Below are 13,962 nucleotides of genomic sequence, written 5' to 3'. Positions count from 1 at the left end.
ACATAATATTCAAAGAAAATTACTATTTGAATTCTTATTATATACACATATTAGGCTTCCTAGGTGTCCCTAGTGGTAAATAACCCGCCTGCCCATGCAGGAGACCTAAGAAACATGGATTCGATTCTTGGGTCATGGAAGGTCCCCGGGAGGACGGCATGGCAACCATCTCCAGTATTATTGCCTGGAGAATCCCATAGGCTAAGGAGCCTGGCAGTCTACAATCCATAGAATGGCAAAGAGTTGGACATGACTGAAGCGACTTAGCATGCATGCATGTACATGTATTACCTATTAAAAATTTTAAGGCAATTTATGTTTTGAAAGTTATCTCCTTTTCTGGTTATTCTAAGTACTTACAAATAGATATGAATTTTATTAAATAAATCTTTAGAACAGTTATATGTGGGAGATCACCCATCTTCATTCACAAGGGAACAGAAAATTGAACCTTGGAATGGATTCAATGCAGGACCTAGCATGGTGGGAGGGACCACTGTGATAAGCATGTTGGCTTCTGCTTTGGATAAAACATAGATCTTTTGTTTCTATGTGGTTGTAAACCTGTGTCCAAGGACTTCTTGGACTTGAAGAGAGTAAGGGAGAATATTTGTTGGGGGTGGTTTATGATAGTGGCGGTGGTATTAGTAATGAGCTGGCCCCCATGGGAGCATCTCCTGTGGTGGTCTGCTTACTTTGCTGCAAACAATAGGCAAGCATCATGCTTGTCTGGAATCCTGCATCTCTGGTTTCTATTACTTATTTTCTAGGTTAATCCCAGATACTCAGTACCTTATTTTTATAAGCGTAGTTCAACATTGGGTTGAAAGGTCTCCTCATTTATAACAAAAAGCAGCATTTTAAAGCAGTCTTCCCAATTTAATTTGTTGTAAACCTCTTTAAAAGAAAGAAGTCCCCATTACAGCATGTGTCACAGAAAGGTAGAAGATGGAACTCTCCAGATTGATGACACCTGGGGGATCCTGCGTACAAATCCTGGGGGAAGAGTGCTGAGCTGGGAAACTAACTTGCAAGGATTTGTCTCTTTCTCACTTCAGCACGTCCTTGTGAGCTCTACTGCCGACCCATAGATGGCCACTTTTCCGAGAAAATGCTGGATGCTGTCATTGATGGTACCCCTTGCTTTGAAGGCGGCAACAGCAGAAATGTCTGTATTAATGGCATGTGTAAGGTATTGGGTATGTTTCTTTAATCTACAACTTTATAAAATCATGATTTTTTTTAATTAATTTGGAAAGTTAGATGTTTTAATCTTTTGCTTTTGTGGTATTTGCATGTGGACTAGTATTTTTATACAGTCTGTGAGCCAAGACTTTTCATTGTTCATCAAGGTCACAGTTAGAAACCAAATGTCCTCCTGCTGTTGTCTTCATTTCTTGAGCTGTTGATGTGCTCTGTGATATGTCAAGCATGGAGCTGAGTCAAATTGAAGAAGAGTCAAATTATTCTTTGGAGGAATAATTCTTTGGAGGAATTATTAGGAAAAGGCAACTCAAATTATTTCAGTGGCTTTGAATTACTCATTGGTCACTTGCCAACAGTAAATTTGAGGAAAAAATAATAAATAATCATATAGTGTTTTTCATGAAGCATTTTGATATTTAATTCACCTTGATCACCAACATGATCACCTTAGGAAGAGAGACGGCATGACAGATAATTATAAACCAGGTCTTTTGATATCAGTTTAACTTTTCACATTGACTCCATTAGGAAACTCTTGCCTTTACATAAATTACTTGGGTCTGATTTTTAATCAGACTTGGCATCACCAACTCAATGGATATGAGTTAGAGCAAGCTCTGGGAGCTGGTGATGGACAGGGCAGCCTGGTGTGCTGCAGTCCATGGGGTCACAAGGAGTCGGACATGACCGAGTGACCAAACTGATTTTTTAATGCCTTTATATGTACAACCACTGAGGAATTTCTCCCATTGCTTACAGTCTATTTTTCAAGGAACTAAGGAACAAGTTTTGAGATCCAATACGTAGGCATAAACCTCAGTTTAAAGAGGTGTTTGGCGGACTTCCCTGATGGTTCCGTGATTAAGACTCAGTGCTTCCACAGCTGGGGGCATGGATTTGATCCCTGGTCAGGGAACTAAGTTCCCGCATGCCATGCGCCATGACCAAAAATAAGTAAAGAGAAGGTGTTTTTAATCAACGAAAGAAAAGCTATATAAAAATAATTAACTATTAGTAAAGCATAATGGCTTAGTGCTTAGGCTCTAGAATATGAACCCAATACCACTATTTCCAAGCTGTGTAACTCTATACATCTTTTTGAGACTCAGTTATCTTTCACAGAATTGAGATATTAACATATCTTCTTAGATTAAATAGGGTTTTATATGTAAAGCCCTTAACAGAGCTCATGGCACACCAAAAACTCTTAATATATTTTACTCATTTTTGCAAGTAATTGTCACAGTTTTTCCACTGGACAGAGTTATCACCATGAGAAGATCCTGGCCGTCAGTGTTTAGCACCCTGGGAAGGTGAATTTATCACCCTGCAGTTGCTGATGGACTTATTCCAGTCCTGACCAAGGCACAGGGGAGCAGTATATGATTCCCAGGACTGAGTGAGCTAACAGCAGGTCATAATCAGACTCTAAATTAGAAGGAACTCAGGCAAAATTCTCTTCCTGACACACTAATTACCATTGTAGCTACAAAGAGCCAAAAATAATTAATATATTTTAGGTTAGGTCTGTTCCCCAGAGTGGGAAAAAGTTTGGCTAATTTAGGCCCCAACAGCCCCATGGCCATTTAATACACCAGTTCTCAGGCCTGGCTGCCTAGTAGAATCAGCTAGAGAGCTTTTAAAAACCCTACTGATGTCTGGCTCTATCTCCACCCTATTTATTCAGAATCGCCTGGATGTGGAGACTAGGCATTGGTATTTTTAAGACTCCTCAGGTGATTGCCATATGCTGTTAGGGCTGAGAACTTTAGTCATCAAGAAATGAATGTGATGCTAAAATTATCTTTTAGACCTAAATACCTTTGCCTGTATAGAGACTGTCTTTAGCTTGTGATGGAAAAAAGCAAGTAGTTTGAACAGAAACATAAGGGGTGTTGGGTATCTCTCTTGAAGCCAATTAAATCAGCTTAATAGAATAAGTCAGATTCTCTCAGCTTGCTTTTTTCTTTCTGGAAACCGGTTAAGGCCTCTTAGAAACTTTAATTACTCACTTTCTGTCTATACCACACTGAGCTAAGTTTTTAAACTGAGAAATTATGTCAAATCAAATTTACCTTAATAGCCTAAATGCAATTTATCTTTTAAAGATCCAGATTGTAGTTATTTTCAGCTTTTGTTAGTCTTCTTATTCATTTACTACAGTTTTTTTCAAAGGGAATTGAACACGTATTGAAAGAAAAAGTTACACCATCAGAAAAAAATGTATATGGTGTCTGATTCATCTTTGTGTATATGAAAATGTTTGCTTATGGTCATATAAATACCCACTATAGTTGCTTATACTCATATATTTAGGTATTTTGAAATTATGATACTTGCCACCATTTTGGCATGTTAGATTTGCAGATTTTGTTGTCAAGGGAATTACTGAATGTTGATCAGAACTGAATTTTTTAGGGGAAGTAACTCTGTGTTCCTCCCCTAATTTTTTTTAACCTGTACTGAATTTCTAAGATTCTTTTTTTTCTATTTATTGAATTTTTTTCTACTATTTCATTTACCCTCTGTATCTACACAAGGCTAAGATTTTAAGTAAAGTGGTATTTGCAGTCAAATTACTTTCTCCTGTCCTTTTTGGGGGAGGATTTACACTCATCTTCTGCTAGATGTTTTGAAAGCGTTAATGGACACAGCATCCTCAGAGTTCTTTCTTGTTTAAAAATATGTATAAATTTGCTTTTATTCTTGAAGGACATTTGACTGGGTCAAAATTTGGGGCATCACATTGTCTTTCCCCCTAAATTTTGTAAACATTGCTCTTCTCTCTTCTGCTGTTGAATCTTATATGAAGTACAGGGCTGGACTAATATCTCTCCCTAGGTAACTTAGTATTTTTCTTTCTTTTTATGTAATTTACTTTTTATTGAAGTATAGTTGATTTACAGTGTTTCAAGTATTCAGCAAAGTAATTCAGTATGCTGTGCTATGCTATGCATAGTTGTTAAGTCATGTCCAACTCTTTGTGACCCCATGGGCTCACAAAGGTTCCTCTGGTTCCTCTGTTCATGGGGATTCTCCAGGCAAGAATACTGTAGTGGGTTGTCATGCCCTCCTCCAGGGGATCTTCCCAACCCAGGGATTGAACCCAGGTCTCCCGCATTGCAGGTAGATAACTGTCTGAGCCACCAGGGAAGCCCAAAAATACTGGAGTCAGTAGCCTATGCCTTCTCCAGGGGATCTTCCAGACCCAGGAATCAAACTGGGGTCTCCTGTATTGTAGGAGGATTCTTTACCAGCTGAGTTACCGGGGACTATATATATATATATATATATATATACTTTTTCAGATTCTTATCCACTATAGGTTATTACAAGGTATTGAATATTGTTCCTTGTACTATATAGTAGGTAGTGATCAATAGGTAGCATCTATACAGTAGCTTATTGTTTATCTATTTCATATAGAGTAGTGTGTATCTGTTAATCTCAAATCCCTAATTTATCCTTCTCCCCCATTTCCCTTTTGGTAGCTAAGTTTCTTTTCTGTGTCTGTGAGTCTATTTCTGTTTTATAAATAAGTTATTTTGTGTCATTTTTGTAGATTCCACATATAAGTGATATCATGTGGTACTTGTCTTTCTCTAACTTACTTCACTTAGTATGACAATCTTTAGGTCCATCCATGTGGCTGCAAATGACATTATTTCATTCTTCTTTGCATGCATGTCGCTTCACGTGTCTGACTCTTTGCAACCCTATGGACTGTAGCCTGCCAGGCTCCTCTGTCCCTGGGATTCTCTAGGCAAGAATATTGGAGTGGATTGCCATTCCCTTTTCCAGTGCATCTTCCTGACCCAGAGATCGAACTCGTGTCTCTTATGTCTCCTGCACTGCAGGCCAGTTCTTTACTACTAGTGCCCCCTGGTCTGAGTAATGTTCCATTGTACATATACACCATATTGTCTTTATCCATTCATTTATTGACAGACATTTAGATGGCTTCAACACCTTGGCTACTATAAATAGTGTTGCTATGAATACTGGGATGCATATGTCTTTTTGAGTTAGAGTTTCGCTGGATATATGCCCAAGAATAGGATTATTGGATCATTTGGCAGCTCTATTTTTAGCTTTCTAAGGAACCTCTATAGTGTTCTCCAAAGTGGCTGCACCAATTTACACTCCTACCAATGATGTAGGACGGTTACCTTTTCTCCACACCCTCTCCAGCATTTATTATTTGTAAACTTTTCAATGATGGCCATTTTGACCAGTGTAAGGTGATGCCTCATTGTAGTTTTGATTTGCATTTGGCTAATTAGTGACATTGAGCATATTTTCATGTACCTATTGACTATCTGTATATCTTCTTTGAGAAATGTCTATTTAGGTCTTCTGTCTATTTTTTTATTTTTTCTAATTTTTTTTGCTGTTGAGCTGTATAAGCTGTTTGCTTATTTTGGAAACTAGTCCCTTGTCAGTTGCCTCATTTGCTAATATTTTCTCCCATTCCATAGGCTGTCTTTTCATTTTCTTTATGGCTTCATTTGCTGTGCAAAAGCTTTAAAGTTTAATTCGGTCCCATTTGTTTATTTTTGCTCTTGTTTCCATTACTCTAGGAGATGGATCCAAAATAATATTTCTGTGATTTATGTCAAAGAGTGTTCTGCCTGTGTTTTCCTCTAGGAGTTTTTGAGTATCTGGTCTTATATTTAGGTCTTTGATCCATATTGAGTTTATTTTTGTATATGATATTAGAAAATGTTCTAATTTCACTCTTTTACATGTAGCTGTCCAGTTTTCTCAGCAGCACTTACTGAAGAGTCTTTTCCCCATTGCATATTCTTGCCTCCTTTGTCACATTAACTGACCATAAATTCATGGGTTTATTTCTGGCCTTTCTGTCCTCTGAACTTCTAAGCTTATTTATCACAGATACAAATTTAAACAATGACTTTTCAGGATGTCATCTATTTTTAATCACAAGTACGACATGCAATAAGCTTTTAAATATATGAACAGATATTCCCACCCCTCTTCCTACTGTCTCAGCTCTGCAGTCTTACCTGCTATCTTAAGACAGGATACCAACCTTCCAGCTCACTCACCCCTTTCTTTTGGTAACCAGTTCTCTGACTTTCAGTTCCTTCACTCTTCCCTTTTCTCCCAGTCAGTGTAGCTTTGGCTTCATTTCCTTCCCAAACAGCCTTGATGCCTTGAACTATTACATGAACCATCCTCTGGTCTCCTCTTAGCCATCCATCAGCCTCTCACCCCAGGATCCTGATTCTGATCAACCCACCATAATGATTTTTGTTCTTATAATAAGTCTACTGTACAGTTCTTAAAATAATAATTCAACTTTGTGGATTTGTGCCCTTACAAATCAATGTCTTTAACCCCAGCTGAGTCCTCAGCCGTACCTGACAGACTTCCTACCTGTCCTAAGTTAGCTTCCCTTCTCATTGCTCTCACAATCATTCTGACTCCTCTTTGTTCTCTTTCATGGCTATTTTGGCCAACTCAGTGACTGGCTGAACACCCTGGTGTCAATTTCTCTGGGCCAAATATCTCTCCAGAAGACCAGACCCAGGCTCCTGGCCCTCAGTGTTATGTGAGGAAAGCATTATTGCTGCTGTCCCATTTGTTAAAGGACAATGTCATTTACCTGTTCTAAGTTAAGCATAAGTGGCCCTATCTTCACACTAAAGTTCCATTGGCTGGGAATGAATCTCATCTTGGAACTAGGCATTCTTCCAGTCTCTGCCTTTGCCAAGGGACTGCAGAAAGAAATAATGACATTCTCAGTGGATTAGGTCAAGGCACCAGTTGGTATTTCAGTCCTCAGTTGTATGAGAATTTCCTAAGTAAAACAGTGTTAACTCATGATGAAAACATGAGAAATGGGTAAGAATATGCATTACTTATTCACTTACATAGGGGTAAAAGCCCCAGTGAAAGACTGGGACCTGATTTCTCTATGTAATACTGAAGATAGGATACTCTTCAGTTCAGATGACAGGGTCAAGAATTGGTGATACACTTCTGCACAGGAAAAGAAATAGCCATCAGAGTAAAGAGGTAACCTAGAGAATGGGAGAAAAAGTTGCATACTATATATACAATAAGAAGTTAATATCTAAAACATGAGAAACTCCTACAATTCAGTAGCAGAAAAATAAACTGATTTAAAAATGAACAAAAGACTTGAATAGACATTTCTCCAAAGAAGATATGCAAATGGCCAACAGATATGTGAAAAGGTGCTCAGCATCATTTAACATAGAGAAATACAAGTGAAACTCATGAGTTATCACCTCACAGCTGTTAGGATGGCTGTTACCAACACACATAAGATAGTGAGTATTGGCGTGGATATGGAGAAATTGAAATCCTGTGCCCTGTTGGTGGGAATGTACAGTGATGCAGCTACTATGGAAAACCGTATGGAAGTTCCTCAAAAAATTAAAAATAGTTTACTTTTAATTAAATTAAAATATTTGGTTTTAATTAAATTATAATATTTAATTTTGATTAAATTTAAATATTTAATTTTGATTAAATTAAAATACTTAAATACATGTTTGACTTTAATTAAATTTAAATATTTAATTTTTGATTAAAATTTAATTTTTACCATAAGACCTAGCAATTCTAGTTCTAGGTATATATCCAAAAGAATGAAATCAGGATCTTGAAATGATATCTGTACTCCCAAGTTCATAGTGACATTATTCACACTTGTCAAGATATAGATGGAAAAAACCCAGATGTTCATCAACAAATGAATGGGTAAAGAAAATGTGGTATATGCATATCACAGAATATTGTTCAACTTTAAAAAAGAAGTAAATTCTGTCATTTTGGCAATATGAATGAGCCTAGGAATGAGCCTATGCTAAGTGAAACAGGTCAATCGCAGAAGGACAAATGCTACAAGATTCCACATACAGGAGAATCTAAAATAGTCAACCTCATTGAGGCAGAGAAGAGAACAGTGGTTGCTAAGGGAACAATGGAGAGTTGCTGTTCAACAACTATGAAGTTTCACTTACATGAGATGAATATGGCTCGAGCTCTGCTACACAACGTACTGCCTGTGGTTAACAACACTGTGCTGTTTCCTTAAAAACTCACGAAATGGGTAGATCTCATGTGAAGTGTTCTTACCACACACGCAAAAAAAGGGACACAAGGAAACGTTTGGAGCTGATGGATATGTCTATTGCCTTGATTGTGGCGATGGTTTCACAGGTGTTTGTATGAGTCCAAACTCATCAAATTATAAAATTAAATATGTACAGCTACACCCCCAAGAAAGCTGTTTAAAAAAAAAAAAAGAAAGAATGATAGGAAATTAGAGTGATTTCCTTTTGTAAAGAAACATAGCCTGTGGGGTGGCTGTCTGGCCTCCCAAGAGTCACAGGGAGGAGAGCCTTCCTGGAGTCATTGTTACATTGGTAGCAGCAGCAAAGCCCCCTCTGATCTGCTGACAGTATTATCTATCGTAGCCCTGTTGCCAGATCACAGGGCACGGAAGGGAGGGATGTCTGTTCATTTTCCCCTGAGAGCCTTACAGGTTCTGTGTAGCCAGGAGGACAGGCTTCCACCTTCCAAGCCTTCGGTTCTGTACTCAGTTCAATGTTGACTGTGCTGTGCGCAGCTGCTGGAGGAGCAGAGGGTGAAGTCTCCACCAGCACCACGCACTGTGCCCTGGGTCAGCATCTGACGGGGTATGTTTCCTTCCCTGCTCCTGCCCTCCGAGGGATACAGGCAGATATTGGTGGAGGAGAAAGATGCGCTCAAGGTGTTTGTTTTTCTGAACTTCTTTCTTTTTTCTTCATGTTTTTGCACTATTTTTTGGCACTCCATGCTGCTTGCAGGGTCTTAATTCCCCAACCAAGGATTTAACCCATGGCCCCTACAGTGGAAACTCAGAGTCTTAATCACTGGACCACCAGGGAAGTCCCTCTTCACATTTTTTATCCATCCCCTCCTGGTAGAGATTTTAAAAAACACTTTACTATGTTGCAAAGTATGTTTCCCTGGCTCGTTCCAAATCAGTGAAGAAATGAAAAATATTCACTGGGAATAGGATGTGTAAAGTTTAGCTTATTAGAGGATGATCAAGCTTGATGTAAATACATCACTTGTGAAGGGCTGGCATTTTACCTATGGCCACTGAAGGCACATATCCAGACTGTTCCTTTCCTTTCCAGTGTGATTAGTGTGATTGAGTTTTTAAAAATCTCTTAGCATTTTGTTTTTCCCAATTGGGTCAAGTGGCACAATCTTCAAACATAAAGAAAGTCAGAGATGGTTAAGCTGAGGAATGGCACTATTTTCTCTGGGCATTCATTCTCTATTTAGCTAGTGGAGGGAGAGTATATTTAAAGACCTAAATGGTTATTCCTTTCAGTCGATTCAAGGTGGCTTTAAAATAAGAAAGGAACTTATCTTTGAGAGAGAGAAAAAAACTACTTGGGCACAATTCTTCCCAAACAGAAAAGAAAAATCCCACGAAGAGAATATGGTGTGGTTTTCCCTCTTTCTATCATTGAAATGTGGTTAAGCAATATAAGCCATAGTAGAGAGCCAGCAACAAAGGACTTCAGCAGAAGCTCACGTGTTTCATGACTTTCCATCCAAGTGTTACCATTCTTGGGTATCTGATGCCACCAAACACCCCAAGTTTAATTACTCTCCTTTTCCAGAATGGGAATTGGATGGGAAAGACTTGGCTATATTGGTGGGCAGAGGAGAAGGAACCAGTGAAGAGGGAAGGATGATGGTTGGGAAAGACCAATGGACAGAACACTGAGAAAGGATCGGGTCCAGGGCACATGAGCAAGGTTACTCCTGGCTCAGGGGAGAAACAACCAGTTTCTCCTGTGCAGCTGGAAGGAAGGAGGTCAGGATGGCTGGGATACGATAAATGTGACGTGTGGTAGGGGCTGGGACCATACGAGGCTTCCAGAAGAGCCAGAGGTCCAGGGCAGGTGTGGCATCTCCTGCCCATGTCACTCATCCTTAACCTCTCTTCTCCACAGATGGTCGGCTGTGATTATGAGATCGACTCCAACGCCACGGAGGACCGCTGTGGTGTGTGCCTTGGGGATGGCTCAGCCTGCCAGACTGTGAAGAAGATGTTTAAGCAGAAAGAAGGATCCGGTAATAAACAAATAATTGCAGTAGCAGGGGACTGAGGATGAAGGTCAAGATGGAGTGTTATTTTTTTTTTTTAGCAGATTGTAACTTTTTAAGCAGATTGTAACTTTCACAGAATTCAAAATAGATATAGCCTTGGCTACAAAGGCTCCTTGGCAGTTGTAGAAAAGGGATTGATTGCTAAGCAACTGCAGGAAGCATTACATTGCCCTAGGGATCTAAGATGGCTGAGTGGCTGCCCATAGGACCAGATTTAGTGTGATTCCCTGGGAGAGGATCCAGGGCTGAAGGCCAGTGGACCGAGACCTGAGGGAGAGAAGGGATGAAAAGCTGGTGGAGGAGGATGCAGACATGGGGCAGGTTCCATAACTGAGGGCAGAGAAACCAGCAGTGGGTTTAAAGACAGAAGAATCAGGATGTAGCTTTAGGACCAGAGGAGAAGCAAGGCAGGGTTACTTCAATTTGCTCTTATTCCCAATCCCTCCCCATAAGAGGGTCTCTCCCAGAGGTGCCTTAAGTCTCTCCAGGTGGCTTCTCCCAGCTAACATGCCCTCCTTACCCACACCCCACCCTTCCTTCCCCATGATTACCTTTTTTGGGATGTCTTCCTTTAACAGCTTCAGGCTACTAATAATCTTTGGAGTTGGAGAGGTCATCCCCTTCTCTCCTCCCCAGAAATAACCAGCCAGGAAAGGGAATATCATTAAGCCAGTTACATTATATGGGAGCCAGTATAGAAGTTGTTGTACTTCAGAATTTGCCCTGCCCAGGAGTGAAGGAGTTGAGACAGTACAAGGCAGCTCTCATCAATCATTGCTTGAGGCTACTCTGGGGAGGTGAGGGGTCCAGTGGTTGATTCTCTGGAGGGTCCCATTTGCCCTCAAGAGTCTGTGGCTTGTGACAATCCCTTCTGGAGAATTATTTCCAGAACAAGTGTGTGTTTGTAGCTGCAACATGGGGCTGTGATTGATTGAAGATGGCTTCAATCCAGGCCTATTCCAGGACTTGTGCATGAGATCCCCAGAGCCTTGTTATCACTGTTCTTAACCATGACCTTGAAAGAAAATCCAGTATCTTTCTTCTAAGGAAAGTAAGAAACCATCAGGCAACCCTGAAAAGCAATGAACTTGGGCAACAGGTGCAGACTAGCTCTTGTGGCAAAATTATCTCCATGAGTAGGAAATAAGGAGAATATGTGCTTAGTCACTCACAAGGATTCAAAAATCCTTGAAAGGTTGCATGGCCACACTGATCCATGGCTTCTGCTTGAGTTCTTCTCGCTTTTTCCTGCTTTACTTTGGCTGTCTGCATTTTTTCCAATAGAAGTACAGGTGAAAAAGTCTCCATTAGAGATGCCTGTGGCAGTCACATCCAACACCTCCTCCTCTCTGGCTGCTGCAGCTCTTGATGACGGAGGCATGAAATACTAGTCAAGCCTTTTTCTTTATTTTTTGTGAGTGCTTCTAAGAAACAGAGAGAATGATGTGGAGTTGAAGTATGCTCAGAGGCAAAAAGACTGGGTTACTGGTCTAGATTGCCATTGACCTTAGGGAAGCCATCTCTCTGGGCCATTTTTGAGGCCCCTTCCAACCCTCCATGGTGTATTTTATCTTCCCCCATTTCCAGCACCAAGGCTGATCATTTGTTGATATCTAAGTGTTGAAGTTGGGCAGAGTTTTTCAGAGAAGGTGTCTTTATTCATGGCTGCCCTGGAATGTCCCAACAGCTAAGTTTCCATCTTTCTCTGGGAAGAGGAACTCTGTTTAGTAGATCTGATGCTGCATACTAGATGGTGACATTTAGTCCTTTAATTAGTACCACGCTTGGGGAACAAAAGGGCTACCTTCTTGTAGACCCTCCATGATAACTTCTATTTCCTCTCATGGAGAAAGAGAAAAAAAATGGCTTCTAGGTGTAGCACATGGTTACTGTGATGGAAAGTGTCTTAAGTTTGAAGAACTTAGGCCCAGAGTACACTGTACTATCTATGTACAGGAACTCTCTGGTTCATTTGTTCATTCACTCACTTGCTCTATTACTTGAGAAACTTTCATTGAGCACCTATTGAGTGCTCAGCATGGGGGACAGAATAATGAATAAGATGGTGACTCTTGCCACTGCTTGTTTCCTCACACTATCTGGGTGATGAAACCACCAGGAATCCACTGTGACATTTCACTCTTAGGGAGAATTTAAATTAGGAGCCTGTTTCAAAAGGAAGTTGGGAGAATATTAAGCCCTCTTCTTCCAAGGGCACCCTGGGCTTGCCACCCAGAGCCTTGGCCTTCATCGCAAACTCCTGCAGCCCATTCTCTTTGGTCTAGAACACTGATCCCTTGTTGTCCAGTTCCTCAGCATGATTTATTTCCTGCTGCCTAATCTCCTTGATTCTGTAATACTCACCTACCTTGATCTTTAATATTGGCTAGCTCTTTCTTGGCATTTTTTTAACTTCTTGCATTTATTTTTTTTGTCATTAACTTCTGATCTTTATTTTTTTTTTTATAAATTTATTTATTTTAGTTGGGGGCTAATTACTTTACAATATTGTAATAGTTTTTGCCATACATTGACATGAATCAGCCATGGGTTTACATGTGTTCCCCTTCCTGGACCCCCCACCCACCTCCCTCCCCATCCCATCCCTCTGGGTCATCCCATTGCCCCGGCCCTGAGCCCTTGTCTCATGCATCGAACATGGAATGGTGTTCTGTTTCACATATGATAATATACATGTTTCAATGCTATTCTCCCAGAACGTCTCACCCTTACCTTCTCCCTCAGAGTCCATAAAATTGTTCTATGCATCTGTGTCTAACTTCTTGCATTTAATCTATTGACTTCCTAAAACCACCCCTCTGGACTCCTGTGGCCTTTATTGGCTTCTCTTGACCCCACCAATGCCAGGTCCTCTGACCACTAACCCAAATCCTGGGCTTATTTGCACGGACCTGCTTTGTTCTGATGCTGGCAACAAGGGACCACATTCTCTGAGCACCCTGGAACTCTCCTACGACTAATTGTGTCACTTAACTCAGGACCCAAACCAACAGCCTTGATTCCTACCTCCTTTATTTAGTCCTAACCAGAATACACTCAACTTTTGTTTAAAATCTTTTTATGGAACTAGAACAGTTACCATATAAAGTTCACCTTTAATTTTATATTTTAAGTAATACATTTACATATCTATTGAGTAGATTTGATGCACATAGTAGAGTTACTTTAAGTCTTTTGGCACAATACTTAATTCAGTTTCCACTGTCTAATATACCTTACATACAGTTTTTCATTTCTACAATTCAGCATGCTGAAAAAATGGTCTAGAGTCTAGAGAGCAGAAGAAACACACAGAACATCCCTCTTCTTAAACTCTTGCTACTAGCATCCATATCTTTAGAAGAAGAGATTCCTGGAATGGAGGAAAAGCAGCAGCTGCCTGAAATTGTGTACCTGACCCCCTGGATCCCATCCTGTATTGATTTTGTGTGTTTATGTGCTTAGTACTTCTGGCTGCAGCTCCCTAGGTTCTGCCACTGATCTTTATGGTCAAAAGATTAAATTCACATAGAGTTCAGAATTGACAAAAATTATAACTTAAATTCCCATCTTAATTCAATAGCGAAG

At 40.0% G+C, this 13,962-nt stretch overlaps 1 protein-coding gene across 2 annotated transcripts in view; it reads left to right on the top strand.

Annotated features, from left to right (window-relative positions):
* Positions 1 to 13,962, top strand: part of ADAMTS12 (ADAM metallopeptidase with thrombospondin type 1 motif 12) — a 370,221-nt gene that overhangs the window by 253,356 nt on the left and 102,903 nt on the right. Inside the window, exons 14-15 of one of the 2 annotated variants that reach the window (XM_081521437.1) lie at positions 1,059 to 1,192; positions 10,218 to 10,338. The exons of the other annotated variant lie outside the window; for it this stretch is intronic. Coding sequence (XP_081377563.1) covers positions 1,059 to 1,192; positions 10,218 to 10,338 — 255 coding nt within the window. The remainder of the gene's footprint in view (positions 1 to 1,058; positions 1,193 to 10,217; positions 10,339 to 13,962) is intronic. 2 annotated transcript variants of the gene reach the window in all.

This window comes from Giraffa tippelskirchi, chromosome 8, assembly GCF_054371585.1.
Source record: "Giraffa tippelskirchi isolate mGirTip1 chromosome 8, T2T-mGirTip1v1.2.pri, whole genome shotgun sequence".
NCBI lineage: Eukaryota > Metazoa > Chordata > Mammalia > Artiodactyla > Giraffidae > Giraffa > Giraffa tippelskirchi.
Note: the sequence above shows the minus strand (reverse complement) of the source record. Positions and strands in the feature narration are given on the sequence as shown.